Genomic DNA, 19,509 nt, shown 5'->3' with positions numbered 1-19,509 from the left:
TGACAGCCTGGAGAGCCCCTCCCTCATTCCCAGCCTTCGTCCAGGCTGTCCCCACGTGCTAGCAAGTCACCTCAGCAGGCCCTGAATTTGTCGTTTTGTGGTCTCCTAGCCAACATCCCTGCCAGGCCTCACTGGGCTGGCTGCGAGGGTGACAAGAGTTCACCAGGTCCTTTAGGCCCCAAGTCCACACTCCACATGGGGGCAAGAAAGGTCCTTCCAAAAACATCTGACAGGCTCACATTCCTTCTGTGGTGTCCACTCAGGATGAAAACAATGTCCACACAAAACCTGTGCACATATGTCCACAGCAGCATGACTGACAGCGGCCAAAAGTGGGGACAGGCTAAGTGTCTGTGGACGGAAGAATTGATAAACATATGGACCAGCCACACACAGGAGTGTCCCTCATCCGTGAAAAGGACGCATTGACATTCGACACGTGGATGGACCTGGAACACAGTGCTCATGAGAAGCCGGACACAAAAGGCTCTCAGGGCCACCACTGGCCGCACCCCCAGGCCCTGCAGACAAGCCGACCTTGTGCCCCTTCCGCGTTCCTGACTCAGCCTCATCACTGCCCGTGAACTGTTTGAAGCCACTCGGTCTGGGGCATCTTGTTACGCACCAACAGAAAACTAGGATGCAGGTGCACCTGAGTTTTTGAGTTTTATTAAATCCTTATAAAACAGAATACAAAATTCCGGCATTGACAGTTGGTGTCAGGAAAACTTCTGAGCTGTATCAGTTCACCTGGTACAGTGGAGTTAAAGTGCTTGGATGTTTTTCCCCCACTTAAAAAAATGCTTGAGTTTTTTTTTTTGTCTTTTTTACGTCTTAACATTTAAACACTGCCGTTCCCTTCCCCCGGCACCGGAACAGCCTGGGACCCTGACGTTCATTCACAGTAACAGTTCTAACCAGACAGCCCCGAGTCACACTGTCTTTGTGACGAGGGGGAAGAAAGTGGATGCCCCACCTTTGAGGGGGGGGAAAAAAAAGCTGTTCACAGCTCAGCTTTCCAGAGTAAAATGGCCATGTCACCTGCAGCCTGCAAGGCTCCATTTCTCTTCTACAAAAAGGCAGAACCCCCAGTTGTAAAAATGTGGACTCACTGATGGGTGAGAAATGAGGGGGAGGGCGGCTGCCTCTTCCCAGGGACCTTTGGAAAGGTCAGTCCACAGATCTAAGCAGGTGGGGGCAGGGAAGGGCATGAGCCCCCACCAGCCACCAGATTGCAACAATCATACAAGATTTGGGGGGCCAGGCATGGCATCTGAGCCCCCAAACCCTCAAGGCCCCCCTGACTTTCAAGTATTCTTCAAGAACAAGGAAGGGAATTCAACTGTTCTTAAAATACTAACGAAACAGGATGAACTAGAAGCCAGAGGGCTGTGCGGCCCGGCCAGCCTGGACGACCGGGCCAGACCCTGGGCCATCTGCCCTGGTGGCAGCCAGGCTGACCGGCAGAAGCACGTGTGCACGAAGGAAGAGGAAGGCTGTATTGCATAGTGTTTCCCACCCGAGGACAAAGAGGGGTGTCAGAGTCTCCCCGAGCCTGGCGGGTCACACGACGTCTGACCTGGGTGCTGGGGTGGGGGAGGGGAGCGCTGGTTCCTGTGTGCCCAAGGGAGGCCGTTTTCCTGAAGGTGGGCAGAGCAGGAACGCTGCCATGGCGGTGGGGGAATTCAGCGGGTCCCTGGTCAGCCCTCGCTCTGGGGAGGGGCAGAGGCAGGGCTGGCAGAGCTTCCATGCCAACCAGAGGGGCGATGGGGGCAGGATGTGGCCATGGTCAGACTGAGCCCTGAGAAGGGGCACTCGGGTGCCCGGGTGGGGGGTCTACAGGACCCCCATGTTGGCTGACGGGTGCCTGTCCAGCCCTCCCACTTCCTCCAGCACCCCGCTCCTGGGTGCACAGAGCCCCTGGTGGAGAGGGCTGAGGAGGGGCAGTGGGTGCACGCCCGGGTCAGCTGCAGCTTAAGGTCAAAGTTCGAGGGAGCCCCGATTGTCAGTCAGCGAGGGGTGGGGGCGGGGTGGAGGGAGTGTCCAGTGGGTGGCCATCCACCCCACCTGCCTGCACCCAGGCCCCCACTGGCCACCAGGGTGTCTTTGGGGTGAGAGGAGGTGCGAGGTCAGCCCAGCCTTGGAAACACTGAGGGCCGGGGAGGGGGCGTGGGCCCCAGCTCTGGAAGACAGCAAACGGCCTCCTCTCCTGAGTCAGTGGGGCAGGGCTCTGGGTGCAGGGCCTTTCACAGTACAGGTGAGCGTGTGGAGCTGGGGTGGTGAGGCGGGTACACGCAGCCACACGCGCCCTCCACTCTCCTCCCCGGGCGCCTGCTTGCTTTTAACACCATTCAAAGGAAAAAAGAAAAAAAAAGGGTGGGGGAAAGAAAAAAGGAAAAACCCAACAGCAAAAACTTTATATAAAAAGACCCCCCAGCTGAGCCGAGCGCCTTGGAACCCAGCCAGGGGGAGCGCAGCCCGCTGGTCACCGGCTGGCAATAGCTTAAAAAAATCTTTAGCTCTGATAGGGAAAGGGGAGACCTATGTACAGAGGGAGAAAAGGGTCACGCGTGGTCCCCCACGAGGACCACGGGGGCTGCGGACAGGCTGGCTTGCTGTCGCCGCTGGGCCAGCTTGGACTGAGATGGCGGGGACAGCTGCAGGCAGCGTGAGGTAGCTCGGATGACTACGGGCTGGCCCTGTCCTGCCTCCTCCAAAGCGTCCTCCTCACGCTGGGCCAGCTGCCGGTTCATGGCGATGGCCTCGGCTGCGAAGGACGTGAGGTCTTTGGCACAGCTGTTCCTGGGGACAGAGAATGTGGAGGTGGCCACCAGAGGCATCCCTGCTTCCCTTGGGACCCTGGGGTCTGTGTAGTGCCCTGGAGGAGGGGCCACTGAGCCCAGGCACCCCCCGTTTTGCGGGGGGGGCAGCTGGGGGCCCAATCTGTCACCAGGTACAAGGACACCCAGCGCCTGAACGGCTTCCCCCACAACTGAAAGAGGGTGTGTTTGATTTAGACAACTTAACGTTTAACGCCCCCTCACACTACATGCCCCCCTCTCCGGGCCCCAAGACCCCAGGCAGGCCTCACCTCTGTAGGACCATGGGTGTAGGCAGGGTGTTCTCCGGGGCACACTGCAAGGAGACAGGAGGGAAGGTACTAGAAAGCAGAGCCCAACCTGTCCTCCTCAGGGAAACCCTCCCAGTTTCCCAGGGGGCTGTGACACCACCATGGTTAAGGGGTGCACCCTCCTGGAAGCTAAGGCAGGCTGGGGAAAGGCGATGCTGCGGGAGCCCCAGTGCGTGTTGTTGGGGGCCAGGGGCTCCCCAACCGCCCCTTCCTGACCATACCCAGCCCAGCCCCTCTCCCTTCTCAATTGATGAATTTCCTGACACCCTAGGCAGGACTTCAAAGCATCCCTCCACTAGCTTGCTTCCTGCAGGCGGTCCTTGCTCCCCATGGGGGTGCCTTCCCTGGTGGCCTCAGCTTAGACAACCACTAGCCGGGAGAATGCCAGGCTCTTTCTGGATCAGTGGGGACAGAGCCTTGTTGGAGGCTGGCCGCCCACCTGTCTGCCCCTGACTGACCTCAGCTGGCTGGTGTGTGCCAGATGGGGAGAGGCCCCAGTACCTCCAGGGTAAGGGCAGCAGCTCCTGCAGCCCACACCCCAACCTGGCCAGCAGGTGGGGGGACTTCACAGCTGTGCCCGGGCCTCCAGAGGATGTCTGTAGCCGATCCCCAGACCCACGCCACATCTGGGGGTCCTGAGGCTGGTCCCCCCTCCCCTGAGGGTTCTCAAATACTTGCTCTGAGTCACCCCCACCCATCAGAGGCTGGGCGGAGGTGACTGATCCCCACCTCCCCCTGGACCTAGTGCAGCTGGCACTTACCCCCTGCACCCAGGGGTGCTGCAGGACCTGCGCAGCGCTCAGCCTCTGCTTGGCGTCGCGTACCAGGAGCTTCGAGATGAGGTCTTTGGCAGCGAAGGAGATGTGGGCCCAGTCCTTCTCGGGAAACTCATACTTGCCCTCCTGAATGCTCTCGAACAGCATATTCTGGGGGAGCACACGAAGCAGGGTTAGCCACAGCCAAGGACTGAGGCCCAGCCCCCCATACCCAATGGGCAAACCTGGAAGACCAGTGCGCTGCCACACTGCAGAGTGACAGGCTCTGTCAAGGCCCCCAGACCCAACCACGTGGCCTGAGCTGTGGCCCAGTTACAGGGACCTGGGACCGGCCATCCAGAGAGTGGGGTGGGACTCGGGCCCAGGGTAATGGGATCTGCTGGTCAGGACGGGAAGTCCTGAGGATCCAAGGAAGGCAAGAGGACAAAGGTCTGAGAGCAGCAGAGTGGGACAGCCGGCCTCGGGGAGATCCTCAGTGCGCTCTGCCCAAGTGGGGCCTGGCTCCAGAGTGGGAATCGTGAGCCCTGCTCGAGCCCTGCACAAAAGGCTGGAACCTGGTCACCCCAAACCATAGGCCTCACCCTAGCTCAGCTCCCTGATCTGACTACTTTCTGCCTCTGCGGTGTGCCAGGGGACCCAAAAAGCCTCAGGAAACACAGGAAGGTCAGGCCGGGATTCCTCTGCAGACCTGGTCAGTGTTCCCCAGCCAGGCCCTAGGGGTTGCACGGGCAAGGGGTGGGGGCTGCACCTGGCAAGCTGGGCAGGCTTCGCCGCGGTCCCAGCCGCAGTCACTGCCACAGTGGCCCACAAAGGGCGGGTAGCCGCTGAGCAAAATATAGAGGATGACGCCCAGGCTCCAGAGGTCGCAGCGCTTGTCGTAGATGCTGGCCTCCTCGCTGAAGGCCTCCACCACTTCGGGGGCCATGTACTCCGCAGAGCCGCACTGTGGGATGGGCGTGGGGAAGGGTGTCAGGCTGGGGAACTCGGGAGGAGGAGAAGGGGAAGGCCCAAGGGAAGGGGCGCCCCAGCGGCTGGGACTTCCCGGGGTCACGTGGGGCGCGGGAACGCCCAGTCACCTGAGCCCGAGCCGCTGTGCCTGACAGTCCTGCTCAGCCAACCACAGACTACTGATGAGGGACGACCCCACCCCCACCTGACTGTGGCCCCGCCCCAACCCCTACCCCCGCCCAATCAACAGGTGCTGGGAGCCAGCCCCTCCCCGCCTGACCGCAGCTCCGCCCCGTGACGCCCAGACAACCAATCAGCAGCTGTTGCTAAGCGGAAACCCGAGTTCTGAGGCCCCAGGCGGCTCAGCTGAGCTATCCACAACCGCTGTGTGGGACCAGAAGCAGTCTCGTCTCCTTGCCCCCTCCCATCTCCTCCCTCTGACCCTGCAGGCTCTCACCGGGGTGAGCAGCTCTGGAGTGGAAATGGGGGAGCAGTCTCCGTTGAGTTTGATGCCACTACCCAGGTCGAAGTCGCAGATCTTCACCGGGGAAACCTGGGAGGGGTTGGGAAAGGGCAGTGAGGTGGGATCCCAGCCCTGGGGGTCCCACCCAGCGTGTACCTGACCCATCCGCCCCATCCCACAGGGAAGGCCACCCCCTAGCATCCCTCACCTGGTTGGGGTGCTCACAGAGGATGTTCTCTGGTTTTAGGTCCCTGTGGGCAATGCCTAAGGGGAGAAGCATGAGGGAGGATCAGTGGTGGGGTGGGGCCACCTTGCAGGAGTCCTGGCCAGGTGCGTGGGGGCAAGGCTGGACATCCGTGGGACCCAGGGATCTTTGGGCAGGCTGGCAAGAAGTAGGCAGCACCCTGAGCAGCAAGCCTCAGCACCAACCTTTATTGTGCAGGAAGTCCAAGGCACTGGCCACGTCCTGCACCACCACACTGGCCTCCAGCTCGTTGAAGTGCCGTCGCTTGTGGATGTGGCTCAGGATGGAACCTGGGGCCGGGCCACAGTGAAGGGAGAATACGTAAGGGTCACTTCTGTGTCCCCAGGCCATTGCCTAGCAACAGACCCCATTTCCACCTGGCAAGGAAGCCCCCACTCTGGCCTCCCTGGGCCCAAAGTCCTTGACCCTGAGCTGCTGTTTGGACGGGAAACAGACTACACAAACCCCTTCTGATGTGCGGGACCCTCTGAAAGGTCTTCCCTGGTGGCCCTGAGCCCACAGCCCATTAGGACCAGCTGGACACGCCTCCCAGGCCCCACATACCGCCCCGCATCTTCTCAAACACCAGGTAGAAGCGGTCCTCCTCCTCGAAGAACTCAATGAGCTCTAGAACGTTCCTGGGGTGGGGTGGGGTGGGGTGGGGGGCAGGATAAGAATGAGACTTCTTGGCCCTTGTGTACACCCAGCCCAGGAGCTTGTCCTCCCCACCCCCACGGCCCACAGGAAGACGGACTGGGTCCACCGGCGGCTTCCACCTTGCCCACCTGGGACTGCCTGCCCGACACTGGATCCACCCTTGCACAGGGCCTGGCACACAGTGGGTGCTCCCTAAATGCTTGCTAGGGGTGAGGAGGCATTCAGGCCCATTCATCCACTAAAGGTAGTTTGGGGCCCAGTGCTGTGGTGAGGGTCACGTTACCTGTGTCCCTGACATTGATACAGCATCTCCACCTCACGGAAAACTCGACTCCGAATGTGGCCGGGCTGCTTCTCGATGATCTGAAATATGTGGGGGTGGGGAGACACACCAGCTGGATCAGCCAGACTTTCCAGAGACCAAAAGGCCCTCACCAGAAACTTCCCGTATACCTCGCCTGAAACCTTTAAGCTCTAGAAAGCAGAGCTCTCCTATGGGGATCCAGAATTTGCCAGAAGTCAGAACTGCAGCATCAGCACAAGCAGGAGGTTAATGTGTTTCCCAAGCAGCACCAGAGACAGGATGAGTGGGACAGGAAAGGCAGAGGGAAGGAGCCAGGCCCTCTCCTCTCCTGCCCCTGACAGGCCTCAGGGGTATATGTGGGGCCTGGGGCCCTGCAAAATACCCGTTTAGAACGTCAGGTTTCCTTGGACGGAGCAGCCTCCCCTCCCCGACCAGGAAACTGGTGGCCACTGTGCTGGCTCCCACACCACCCACGGGACTAGAGGGGCCGCAGGGACCTGGCTGCCAGCCAAGGTGTGCCCGCTTGCCTCAGTGCCAAATCCTGCCTCCTGAGTTCCACATCAGTCTGGGTACATGTCCCCAGCCCTATGAGCCTGGGTGTTTCAGGTCAGCCCAGATTGGCACCGCTCAGCAGACACAGCCTGCACCTCTGCCCCCAAAGCCCTCTGGCACAAGGAGCATTGAGGACCAGAGGGTTCTGGGCTCATCCCGCTGCCCTCAGGCCCACGGAGAGGTGGGGTCAGAAGGTGCCTGATGGCTCTCACTGGGCAACCTCAGGCCCCTTCATTGGGCAAGTGGGCAGGCTGAGTTACCACCCATGCCTGGGGCACCCTGCCCACCACAGAGGCCTGGAGGAAGGAAAGGTGGTGTATTCCATGGGTCAGGCTCCTGCAGCAGGAAGGCACACAAGTCCACTGGCCTCCAGGGCCTGGGCCTATGCACTATCCCACCTGTCTTGTGACAAACACACCTGTCGCAAATATAGGCAGAACAACCAGATTCCAGGGACTCTGGAGACAACACCCCCAGCCATGCCCTTCTGGAGTGAACTGCAGTCCCTCAGAGGAGGGAGAGGCCTTCTGGGAGGTCATACACGGTGTGATTCAGGCTACCTAATCCCTCCGAACCTTAGGAGGGTCCTCAGGAGGAAGACGCTCAGAGACACATGGGTGTGCAGAAAGCGCTCGATGCTGTGTCCCATTCTCCAGCAATACTGCCCCACCACACCTGGGAGCTCCCAGGGGTTAGGGACCATGAAACTTCCATCAGGGCTTCTGGTCAGTCCTCCTCACCAGGGAGCACCTGGCCTCCCTGCCTGGGCAGCCAGCCTCCTGTGACCCACCCAGCCCAGATGCAGGGTCATGAGAGAAGCCTGGAAGGTTTCCTGGAATGCAGGGTCTGACAGTCCAACCAGATAACACAGGTCACAAGGCTACAACTGACAGGTCGTACCCTGGGTCAGAGGCTGCACCGGGGCACACAAGAGGCTCTTGAGAGGCTGCCTTGGTCTCCCCAAATGCCAAGCCCCCTGGGTCCCGAGTACCACGTGGCCTTTTAATCCTTGTAACCAATATGGGGAAGCATTTGTCAACCCTGAGAACCGGTCTGAGGTAACCCAGCAGGCAAGTATCAGCTCTGACCAAAGCCTCCTGCTCTCAGAGGCCACTCTGGCACTAGGTCCTCAGCTACCCGCATTAGGGGCCACCCCTTGTGGCCACTTCCCACCTCTGCCTGGACTCGGGGGCTCAGCCCAGGCTGACCTGGATTCTTAGGGATAGCCTGAGTCACCGGCCCTGGGGACATTTTTAGACACTGGTTTTCCCCGGTTGCCAGTCCAGGAGCTCATATGAGCTCCCTTCCTCCCACCACCCAGGCCAGTGCCAGATCGCAGAGGCTGCTGGGTAGGGGTGAGGGGAAAGGTGAGGGTGGGGAGCTCACCTTGACAGCATACTCCTGGTTGGTGATGAGGTTGATGCAAGTCTGCACACGGGCGTGGGCGCCCTCTCCGAGCACATCCTCCTGAAGCTGGTAGACATCTGGGGAGCAGAGAAGCAGTGAGAGTCGTCCCAGGTGGCCCCATCATCTCCCTGCTGCCCCCCCACCTGCCCGCCCCACTCACCTTCAAACCTGCCTGAGAAGCTGTCAGTAGCCCGGCACCGCTTTTTCTTTTTGCCCCTCTTCTTGGCGTCCGGGATGTCGATGGGCTGGCTCATGGGCATATCTGTGCCAGGAGGCCCAGAGGTGAGGCTCACTTGGCCCCTTTAACTCTTAGTACCGACCCAGTCCTCACCCACTGCCCCTCCCACCTGGGGCCTCACCAGGACGGGCTGGGCACTCCAGGCTGAAGTCAGTCTCCCCGGGGTGGGCTTGTTCTAGAGAGAAGGCCAGCTCAAAAGGATTCTCCCCCTGCAGGGTAGAGAAGAGAGCTCTCATGCCCCATCGCTGCCAGGGCGGTCCCACCACAGTGACCCCATATGCCAAGGGGAAGAAAGCCTGGCTTTGACTGACCATGAAGAAGTGGACCATTAATCACCAGCACAGGGCCCTTGGGGCCTCTGGGAAGGAGGTGTGTGAGTCACCGTGGACACCTCGGTTTGCTCACCTGCAGAGTGGGGACAGCTGGTTGGAGATCAAAGGCACAGCGACGTCAGTGGAGGGTGAGTCACCAGCTCCAGGGGGCGGCTCCCAGCCGGCTGCCTGGCCTGCTTTCCCATGGCCTCATGGGCTCAGCCCTGCCTGTGCAAGGCCCTTGCCTACTGGCCTCAGTTTCCCCTCTATGAAATGGGGCACCATCACTCTCCCTGCTGTTTCCTCTGGAAGCTCACAGGAGAGGTGCCCAGGGGCTCCAGCATGAACATTGGGCCACCCTCTCCTCAGGCCAAAGCATGCACTGTTCTGTTTACCCCCAGACACCCCCCAAGTGGGAGCCCCTCACAGGCTCATTTCCCAGTGAAGAAACCAGCCCTGCCAGGGAGGGACCTGTTCAAGGCCACCCGGCGGCCCTCAGGCCCTGGGCGAGGACTCCAGATCCTGCCCAGGGCAAGCAGGCAGCTGGGGGATGGAGAAACCTCGTGCCCAAACCAGAAGCTTGCTAGGATAAATGCCATTTCTGCAGAGCATATGATCCCATGGAGGACTGACAGCCCCTTGCACAAGGGGTGAGCCCTTTGAGGCTGGGACACTGAGGCCCGGCCAGATTCCTACAGGAGTTAGCCCTAATTCAGCTCCCCCGATCCGGGTGGACCAGGCGGCCAGGTCCCTGGTGGATGTGGGGGGCGCCTACACACACAGTGGTGGTGCCAGTGCTGATGCTGGGTGACCTGGACCAAGTTACTGCCCCTCTCTGGGCCTTGTGACAGCTGGGGCCACGGCTCTGGCAGTAGAGTCATCCAACAGAGGAGGAACTCCAGGAGAGCCCTAGGGAGATCTCGAGGGGCCCACTCTGCCAGGTCAGATTCCTGCAGATGGGAGGCCCGGAAGCCAGGCCGGCTGCAGAGGGGGCAGGCGGAGGTCAGAGGGAGCGGCTGAAAAACAGGCGCGGGCCCTCCCAGCCTCTCCACCCACCTTGCCGATAGTTGCTAGGAGGAGGCCCAGGCGGGCAGGAGAGGAGGGAAAGGGAGCACTCCTTGCCCTTGCCCTTGCCCACTGAGGAGTCTGGCCCCACAGGGAAGGCAATCGGCTCCGTCCTTCCACCTGGGAGGAGGGACTCCAGAGTGGCCACAAAAGGGGGTGATTAGGATGGAGGATGTATGTGAAGAAGCTGCCTCGATCTCATGGGACCACATAACGACACAAGGACTCAAGGGGACTACAAGTCCCCTTATCACCTCCACGCGCCTGTCCCAGCCCCTAACTCAGAAGAGCCGGGCCCTGGACGGCCACCGCAGAACCAACATTCCCTGTCCAATGTCCCTCCTCCGTCCCCTGGGACTCCCAGTCACACTTCAGCACAGGGCACAGGGCTGTAGGGTGGCCTGCAAAGGCCAGCCTTCAGACCTGAGCAGTGTGGGCGGGCCAAGCCCAGGGCTGGCTGCGGGCCTCCAGTCAGCAGGCCTTGGCAGGAGGTGGCTGGAACCATCCAGAAAGTTTGAGTTTGTGTTGGCCGCTGAGCTGGCCCTGCGCACTGACCCTGTCTCAGCTCAGGCACAGCCCCAGGAGGTGACAGACCACCGCCAGTGATGTCTCACGTCCACCCCTCTCCCACCCAGCCCAGACACTAGGACATACCAAGGCTGTCGCTGCAGTGGGGGGAAAGCAAGGATGACAGGCGTTTGGACAGGGTGGGGCACTGGCCTGGACACTGGCTCGACAGGCCTGGGAATTCTAGCCCAAACAGTCTCAGCTGGCTCCTCCCACCCTGGTGCTCAGCACACACCCCCAGGTCCTCCTCCTCTACAGGGCAACAGGTCCCTGCCCAAGGAGGCCCAGGGAAGCCATTACATAACTCTGCAGACGGGTGGGGCGGCCGCTGACATCACTGCGTCCCCTAAGCCAGGCCCCAGGGGGCCCCTGCCCAGCACCTGCCCGACCACCCTAGACTTGTTCATCTGAGACCAGAACTCAGCGGCTGCAGGGCAACCGCAGCAACTTCCCACTCTGTCAAGAAATAGTGGTGCCTGGGCCTGAGGTGTCTGGGAGGTGTAGGGCTGAGGGGAGCATTCAATCCATTCCCCCCATTCTGCAGACCACCTAGGAAGGCGTAGGGGAGGGTCTGAAACCCTGCCTGGGGTTTCTGGAAGAAGAACCCCACAGACCCTATAGCACTGGGGACAAAATTGTGGCCTGCACACCACCCCCAGCACTGTACACCCAGCTAGGGTTTGAAAGGGACACGCAGGCAGGGGGCCCCCTTTCGCCTGTGGTTCCTGGAGGAAAGACCCCACAGGCCCCAGGGCGCTGAAGGCACGGCTGGGGCAGCCCCGGGCACAAGGTGGGTGTCGGGCACGAACCCCAGGGGATCCTGAGGGCGGGCTCCGCGCCGCCCCCACTCCCGCACCGGCCAGTCCGGTGGTCCAGCTCGGACATCCCCCAAACCGACCCGGCCCTCACCTTGAACGAATGGTGGAAGCCCTGAATTTCCGCTGTTTTCTTCTGCACCATCTTCTGTCCGGGCCCCGCCAGCGGGGGAGAAGACGCAGGGCCCCGGGGTCGGCCCGTGGGCGGGGGGCGGCTGGGGAAGGGATCCTGCGGGCGGGAGCAGACAAAGGAGGGCGTGAGTGGCCGCGACCGGCGCGCCGGGAGCCCAGGCCTGGGCGGCGAGACTCCGCGGGGCCCGATCCCCGCGCCCAGGTCCGGGCTGGGCCCGGGGCGCCAGGCCTCACTCACCGGGGTCAGGCTCGGACCGGGGCTGCAGTTCCTCCGTCGCCGCCGTCCGAGACACGCAGCCCGGACCCGGCTGCGCGGACCGCGCGGGTAACAGCGCCGCCGCCGCTGCCGCCACCACCGCGGACTCCTCCGCCTGGGCCGCTGCCGCCGCCGCCGCCGCCGAGAGGAGTCGCGCGCGCAGCGCCGCCGCCGCCTTTATGGGCCAGGTCCGACCCCGCCCCTGACGCAGGCCTCGCCCCTCCGGCCCCGCCCATACGCGCGCGGCTGAGGCGGAGCTGGAAGGGCGCTGCGGGCTCGAGTGCGGCTGCGCGCTCCGGCCGTGTGGCGAGCCCATGCGCCTGCGCTGTCCGTCACGCCGGGCTCCGGCGCGGAATCCGGGAAGGGTCTCGGCGGATGTGGGCGGGGATGTCTCAGGCTCCGGAAGGCCCGCGGGACCGGTCCTCTGGCACTTCCCTCAGTTTCCTGGCGGGGGCCTAGAATACACCGACGTCTTTTGACGACACCCCTGCTCTAGAACCTGCAGTGGCTCCCTATTGTGGCTCAGGGAAAGGGGACCACAGTAGGGAATGGGGAGATCTGTGAAGGAGCCTCCCTCAGTACAGCGAAGGAACGCTTTGCCTGGACTGATAGGGGAAAAGCTCTAGGGCTGGGGGGGCCAGGACAGGAGGTTAAACAATCCCATTTCGGCTGGGATCCCGGACGCAGGCTTGGATAGAATCAGCCTGTCCTGAACCGGGCCAGCTCCCTGTTCCCATGGTATGGTGGAGGAACAAAGTCCTCAGACCCCATGTCCTGGGCACATGGAGGCACAGGCCTGCGGGCTGGACAGTCCTCCCTGTCTTCCAGCCCCAGCTTGTCCTTCCAGCCACCCACCCCCACCTGCCAGGCCCCGCTGACCTGAAGCTGGACTGTCCTCTGTCCCGCCAGCTGCCTCTGTATGCTGCCCCACAAGGCTGCGGCTCATACCTCAGCCAGCCCCAGAACGTTTGGAGGAACCTCCCCAACCAGCCCCCTGCCATCCCCAGCCAGTGCCCTGCCTGTTCATGCGTGCAATCGTGTGTGTGTGTGTGTGTGTGTGTGTGTACAACATACATGGGCTCCAGGTGCCTGGGGCGGGGCTACCAGACCTGCCTACCCATGGGAAGCCTCCCTGTCCTCTCCACCCCTTGGCTGTTCCCTCCTAACCCTGCCTCCTGTGTGTACGTGGTCACCTGCAGGACTTCATGCATTTGTGGATGGCACGAGTGGGTACAGATGAACCATTGCCCCTGCCCAGAAGGTCAGCTCCACGAGAGCACAGATCTGTCTTCTGCCGGTCCAGCGCGCAGCACAGGGCCTGGCACACACGCAGGAAGTGCTCACTGAATATTGTTGAAAAGAACGGATGTGTTTGAGTGTTCGTACGTGTACGTGCGTGTGTGTGCACATGCACACCTGCATATAAAGGTTGTGTAAATGTAATACGTTCCTGAGGTTGCTGTAACAAAGTACACACACAGCATGGCTTAAAACAACAGAAATTTATGTTCTCACATTCTGGAGGCCAGAAGTCTGAAATCGGTGTCGGCAGGGCCACACCCTTGCCAGAAGGCTCTGGGGAGGATCCTTCTTGCTTCTTCCAGCTCCTGGTGGTGCCAGCAATCCTTGGCGTCCCTTGGCTATAGAAGCATGGGGCTGAGCACTGGGAGTGGCCTGGGTGCAGGCATCGGTGGGTGCCTGGGCTGTGCTGGCCGGTTGAGGCAGCCACGACCAGCCCCAGCCTGGCCTGCATGGGGGCTAGGGGAGTTGCTAGTGGGAACCAGGGAAAGGGAGGAACCTCTGTGCCCTGCCTGCTGGCTCTGAGGCCTCTGTGTTCTGCTGTGGGCTAGCCGCCAGCCCCAGACAGCCAATACCTGCCATTTTCCTGGAGGATGGCTCTGTTTACAGGTCCAGCTCCCAGAAGTGCTGGGCACCCAGGAGATGAGAAGGGAGGGAGGGAGGGCTGGAAGGTACCTGGGGGCGCAGCTGGGCCTTCCCTCTCTGCCTAACTTTCCCGGGACCCCCAGGGGTCTCACCTGTCTCAGGGAGGGAGACCAGACCTGCTGCTGGGTGGAAGGGACCTGCCAAGCAGGTGAGGCAGGAAGCCTGGCCCCTGCTTCTTAAGGCTTCCTGGTTGGTTTGCAGGTGGCAGGTTTCCTCCATCCAGACTGGGGCAGTGACAGTGAGCAAGGCACAGGTCCAGCCAGGGCTGGTGGGCAGGACTGGTGGGCCCAGGACAAGGATACCTCCCAAAGGATACCAGGGGAGATGGTCAGCCTGGGAGGGACCTCAGGATTGCCCTGGGGGAGCCTGGGGCCAGCCTGAGGTTCCCAAAGCGGGGAGAGGTCCTAGGAGGCACTGGCCAGAAAAAAGGAGGGGCTGGTAGTAATGCCTTTCCTGCCCCAATCATGGAGGGGGCTTTGCAAGTCTTGGGCCAAGGGTGCAGGGAGCCAGCTTCTGCCGGGTGACTCTCAGCCTATGTCATATGTGGGGTCACCCAAAAACCCCAGAAGAGATACCAGGCAGGTCCTGACTGCATCCCTGGGGACTCTGCTCCCCGCTGAGCCAGGAGGAGGCAGGCTGGCTGGGTGGCGTCCACTCTGACCTGATCAGGTGGCCGAAGCCCTAGCATCCTAGGGGCTCAGTTGGTGCAGAGCTCACCTCGTGGTCAGTGTCCGAGGACCCTAGGGCAGCTCAGGGATTCCACAACCAGCAAGTAAGGATCCCAGATTTAGCATATAAAAATACAGGATGCCAGGGCTGCCGGATGGCTCAGTTGGTCAGAGCGCAAGCTCTTCAAAGGTTGCCGGTTTGATTCCCACATGGGCCGGTGAATTGCACCCTCCACAACTAGATTGTGAAACAACGGCTTGAGCTTGGAGCTGAGCCTCCGGTGGGCCTCCAGTTGGCTCAGTGGTTAGAGCATGGTGCTCAGAACACCAAGGTCGCCGGTTTGATTCCCAAATGGGCCAGTGAGCTGCGCTCTCCACAACTAGATTGAAAACAATGACTTGATGTGGAGCTGATGGGTCCTGGAAAAACACACTGTTCCCCAATATTCCCCAGTAAAAAAAAAACAACACAGAATGCCACTTAAATTTGAATTTCAGATGAACTATGAATAACTTTTCAGTATAAGTTCCATGCATAAGCATATCATAAGCAATTATTGTTTATGTGAAATACAAATTTAACCGGTGTCCTGCATTTTACCTGACAACCTTATCAAGGGGGGACAGTAAAGACCTTTGTCCTCCAACATTTAAAAAAGGCACCATTTTGGTGCTTGAGCAGGTTTGGGTGTGTATGTGTGTCTGTGTACGTTTAGAGAGGCACCGAGCCTGGGTCTGTGTAGGGCAAACCGTGAGCCTGTGTGGGAGTGTGGAGGAGGCATGGGGGCCATGCACTCACCTGCTGGTGTGTGCACACGAGAACAGTGGGTGCCCATGAGAGGGGCTGGGCACCTTCGGGCTGGTGCTGGGACCACTGCAGTATCCTCACAAAGCCTGTGCCATTGAGAAGGCTGGGCCCCTCCCTCCTCTGCTCAGAGCCAGCCACCTGAGGCTCAAAGGGGGCACAGGGCTCACCCTCAAGCACTGAGCCAATGTGGAAGGAGCCTGGATCTCAGCACAGCTTCTAAGCGAGGATAAGAGTGTCAGAATCAGGGTCAGCACTAGAATCTGGGATGGTTGTGGGTATGGGAGGCAACTGTAGTCGGAGTCCCGGGCTGGCACCCAGTCTTGCCTGCATCCCCTCTGCATGTTCCCGCCTGTCTGGCCCCCCAGGTCCCAAGAGGTCCCCAGATAAGTGAGGGTCATGGGCTTGGGCCTCCAGCCCTGGGGCCAGGAGGCAGGAACATCTGATGCAAGTGCTTGTAAGTGTCCCTTCCTGCTGGCTGACTCATGGCTCATTCTAGCAGTCCTGGGGACAGAGCCAGGGCCCCTGTCCTCCTTGAGGGTGGGGGTAGGGCGGGGAAAGGGAAAGCAGGAGTAGGTGTGGCCAGGAACTCCCTGCCCAGCTCTGGCTTCCCAGTGTCTGGGCGGCCTTGGGGCCTGCCCTGCTATGACAGAGGGTAGCACTGTGCACATCCTGCTTCCCAGGGGTCAGTCACTAAAAGTTCTGAAGGAAGAGGTGGGGGTGGGGCCAAAGGGTGGCCAAAGGCCACTCCCCTGTCCCAGTGACCAAGAACGGGGTATTTGGCTTGTCAACACTTCCTCTCCGCCCCGTCTAAGGCATTGGACACCCAGGTGGCTCTTGGAGGAGCCAGGTCTCCTGCTCCCAGCTGACCTGCACCCCAACAGTGACCTGGGGCATCACATACAAAGGCCCCTAGTTTCGAAGAGGGTGGAGGGATTTCACAGCATGTGTAGGTCCTGGGAGGGGCACAGCCAGAGGAGGGGTGGGGTGTGGCTGGACGGGTATTGGGGGCTTGAAGGAAAAGGGATGCAGATGTGGGAGGAAACCCTGTGCCTGGCCAGGCCACACCACTCAGGTCACCTGCTCCCAAACTCTTGTCATGAAGCCATGGGCCTTTCTCTGCTGGCTGACTCCAGGCCTGGTTCAGAGGCCACCTCTTTGGGGCAGCTCCCTGCCTAGCTGGGCCCCAGATCTGGAGTAGCACTGAGTTCTGCATGTGCTAGTGACACTTCTCCTAGGACCAGGCAGAAGGCAGAGCTGGCTCCATGCTGTAGAAAGTCAGTCACACCCTGAGGTGGGCAGAATAACGGTCTTCAAACACATCCTCTTCCTGGTCCTGGACCTATGGATGTGTGACCTCACAAGATATAGGGACTTTGCCGGTGGGATTAAGTCAAGGCCCCTGAGATGGGGATGATCCTGGATTTCCTGGGGGGCCCAGTGTCATCACTGGGTCCTCATAAGAGGGAGGCAGGAGGCTCAGAGTCAGAGACATGGAAGAGGCTGCACTGCTGGCTGTGACCATGGAGAAGGGGCCATGAGCCAGGGACATGGTGCCTCTAGAAGTTGGAAAAGGCTTAAAACGGTTCTCCCTGGAGCTTCCAGAAGAACTAGCCCTGCCCACACCTGGATTTTAGCCCAGTGAGGCCCATTTTGGATTTCTGGCCTTCAGAACTTTCACAGAATAAATTTCTAAGACAGCCCCTAAATCTGTGGTAATTTGTTACAGCCGCCCTAGGAGGCTCATACAGGCACTAATACCTGAGCATCCCAGAGTTCCCATTTTGCAGATGAGCAAAGCAAGGCAAGACCAGCCAGGCCAGGAGGAAGCAAACCAGTCTTCCTGGCAGAATCCCTTGATGGAGCTGGAGACAGGGGTGATGTGTCCAGGGGGTAGGAGAGGCCTGGAAGCCTGGACAACTGGGCCTGACTCCTGCTCACCTGCGAGGGCCATGGAGGTCGCTGTGTCAGGAGGTGCCAGTTTCCTTCTAACCACGGGCCATGCAGGGACCAGACTCCAGGAATGTACTCCTCCAGGGTTGGGTTTACTTGTGCTGCTAAATGCTCGAGCCAATCTGCTGCCGGGCGTGTGACCCGGAGCCTCTGACCCCTCCCTGCCCTCTGCAGCCCGAAGCCCGCGGCGCCCAGCCAATTCCCACGCCGTTACCCCCACCAGGCATGCGGTCCCCGGGATGCCTCCTCATCATCCACATAGCGGGGCCTCCTGGCCGTCTGTCCTGGGGTGACGGGCAGTGGGGGTCGGAGGCTAGGGGTGCCGTGATCTCCCGGGTCCGGGCCAAGAGCCCAGGGGACCCGCGGTGGCGGCGCTTGCGCCCTAGATCGGGCGCTGGGCGCTGGGTACCCTCTGTCCAACGGACCGAGTGGTTGCCAGGGCAACGCGCTTGCGTCAATGCAGCTGGCTCAGCGCCCAGACTCCAAGAGTGGGGGGCGTGGCCCTGGCGTTGGGCCAATAAGATTCCAGGGACAGATTGTCAGAGGCGTGGCCTCAGCCTGCTCTCCAGCCAATAGGACTGTTGTTGTCGGGACGCGCGAGTAGGGCCGTGCCCCTTTTAAAGGGAACGCACGCAGCTTTCTGAGCTCTTCTTGCCTTAGGGTTCAGGGCTCGAGGCGCGGCCTGGGTTTGGGGGTACGCCGGTCGGGTTCCATCTGTCCCTGAGCCTCAGTTTCTCCAAGTGCGCATATCACGGGCGCGGGGGAGGCGCATCCAGAGCCCGTTGCTTCCTTGAACGACGCCCCTGCATTTACGCGGCGCCCATGCAGCCCCCGCCCCTACCCCGGGGGTCACCCTGGCCCCGTGGCTTTAGGGCCAGCGCGCACTCCAGAAAGCCATATGGCAGGTGGGGGGCCAGATTTGTCCCCAGGCCTGGGTCCCTACTCCCACCCCTCTTCCAAGGCGCCAGGAAGCAGCCCTTGCAAGAACCCTTGGATCACTTGGAGTGGCGGGGAGTTTGGTTCTCTCAGGTCTCAGGTCTCAATGCCTGGAACTCGCCTTGCGGGGGCTCTATCTCCTGACTGCGGAAAGCAAAGGTGGGTGGTAATGAGTATCTGGACCCTGTGGACTCCCAGGGGGCAGTGGCCATGATCACAATGTCCCACCACCCCGGACAGGGACAGGCTCTCTTCTCCACTCTCCGTGTCCTAAGCCTGGGCTACCTCCTGGGGGTGGCCGGTGGGAAGTGGCCAAGTCTGGCCTCAAGGTATAGGGGTGGCAGCGCCCAGAAATTTGGGGAGGAGGGGGCAATTAGCCAGGTAGGGTCTCTGGTCCATGTCAGGCTATGGCATGTGGACTGAGCTTCCCCCTGGTGGCCCCCCTTCCTGTCCCTCCATCACTCCCCACCCCAGCACCCTCAGACACCAGTAACCTGGGGTGACTTGCTTTGATCCTTGTTCCCTGGTGATGTAAGATGTTAGTTTTAGGGGAAACTGCGTAGGGGGCATCCAGGAACTCTCAGCATAATTTTGCATCTTTTCTGTAATTCTAAAACTAGTTAAAAATAAAGTGAAATGAAAAAGAAAGCTCACCACTAGTGCAGCACAGCCCTCCAAGGCACACAGCTGGACATGCCTCTGAGGTGCCACGGGCCTCCAGCTGTTCTAGAATCAGCTTTCCAGCTTCCCAACAGGCCAGGTGGAGAGGGTTGGCTTTGGTCTGGGTGGGCTGTGGGCTATTTGTGGTCTCCACACTTCTCTGGGGACCCTGGCTAGTAGGAAACTCGCCGATGTGTCCAAGATTCTTTGGGGTCTGTGGAGATACCACTGGGGTAGGCTGTGAACATGGAGGAAGGAGCCACAAGCCAAAGATTTGGTGCCTCTAGAAGCTGGAAATGGCCAGAAACAATTCTCCCCTGGAATTTCCAGAAAGAAACAGCCCTGCCCACACGAGTATTAGCCCTATGAGGCTCATTTTGGACATATGGCCTCCAGAACTGAGATGATAAATATGTGTGGTTTGAAGCCACCAAGTTTTGGCAATTTGTCATGGCAGCCCCAGGAAACCACCATGCCCTCACCCTAAGGGATGAGGGTTCATGGATCTTCTGTTGCTGCTGCGACAGATTGGCATGGCTTCTCGGCAGCTTTTGGGGATTGGACTGAGAGATGAGGATGGCCATTTGATAGAGGGTAGGATGGGTTTGCCCGCTCTGGGCCTTTCCTGCAGGACTCCTAGCGGAATGTGTGTTCTTCCCTTGGCCTGATGGAGTGGTC

The 19,509-nt window shown here is 60.4% G+C and overlaps 1 protein-coding gene across 6 annotated transcripts; it reads right to left on the bottom strand.

The window, feature by feature from the left end:
* Nucleotides 1-649: 649 nt before the first annotated feature.
* On the bottom strand, nt 650-12,002 carry MKNK2 (MAPK interacting serine/threonine kinase 2). 6 transcript variants are annotated; one of them, XM_033134113.1, is made up of 14 exons: nt 11,848-12,002; nt 11,572-11,706; nt 8,829-8,928; nt 8,642-8,743; nt 8,461-8,558; nt 6,502-6,581; nt 6,126-6,199; nt 5,747-5,851; nt 5,526-5,581; nt 5,312-5,407; nt 4,655-4,849; nt 3,892-4,056; nt 3,092-3,135; nt 650-2,802 (listed from the first exon to the last, which is right to left on the bottom strand). In XM_033134113.1, the coding sequence occupies exons 2-14, from the start codon at nt 11,620-11,622 to the stop codon at nt 2,565-2,567; spliced, it is 1,404 nt and encodes a 467-aa protein (XP_032990004.1). In that variant the 5' UTR covers nt 11,623-11,706; nt 11,848-12,002; the 3' UTR covers nt 650-2,564. The 6 variants fall into 6 exon arrangements, with proteins under 6 accessions (XP_032990004.1, XP_032990006.1, XP_032990010.1 ...); XM_033134115.1 differs by lacking the exon at nt 11,848-12,002 and adding an exon at nt 9,031-9,124 and having other exon boundaries at nt 11,572-11,705; XM_033134119.1 differs by lacking the exon at nt 11,848-12,002 and adding an exon at nt 9,125-9,141 and having other exon boundaries at nt 11,572-11,701.
* Nucleotides 12,003-19,509: the final 7,507 nt, after the last annotated feature.

This window comes from Rhinolophus ferrumequinum, chromosome 18 (genome assembly GCF_004115265.2).
Source record: "Rhinolophus ferrumequinum isolate MPI-CBG mRhiFer1 chromosome 18, mRhiFer1_v1.p, whole genome shotgun sequence".
Taxonomy (NCBI): domain Eukaryota; kingdom Metazoa; phylum Chordata; class Mammalia; order Chiroptera; family Rhinolophidae; genus Rhinolophus; species Rhinolophus ferrumequinum.
Note: the sequence above shows the minus strand (reverse complement) of the source record. Positions and strands in the feature narration are given on the sequence as shown.

Coding starts and splice junctions, on each gene's coding strand:
- MKNK2 (XM_033134113.1), bottom strand. CDS start 11,622: ATGGTGCAGAAGAAAACAGCGGAAATTCAGGGCTTCCACCATTCGTTC. Junction 6,200..6,501: donor TATCAATGTCAGGGACACAG/GTAACGTGACCC, acceptor ACCCCACCCCAG/GAACGTTCTAGAGCTCATTG. Junction 5,408..5,525: donor TCTGTGAGCACCCCAACCAG/GTGAGGGATGCT, acceptor AACCCCTCCCAG/GTTTCCCCGGTGAAGATCTG.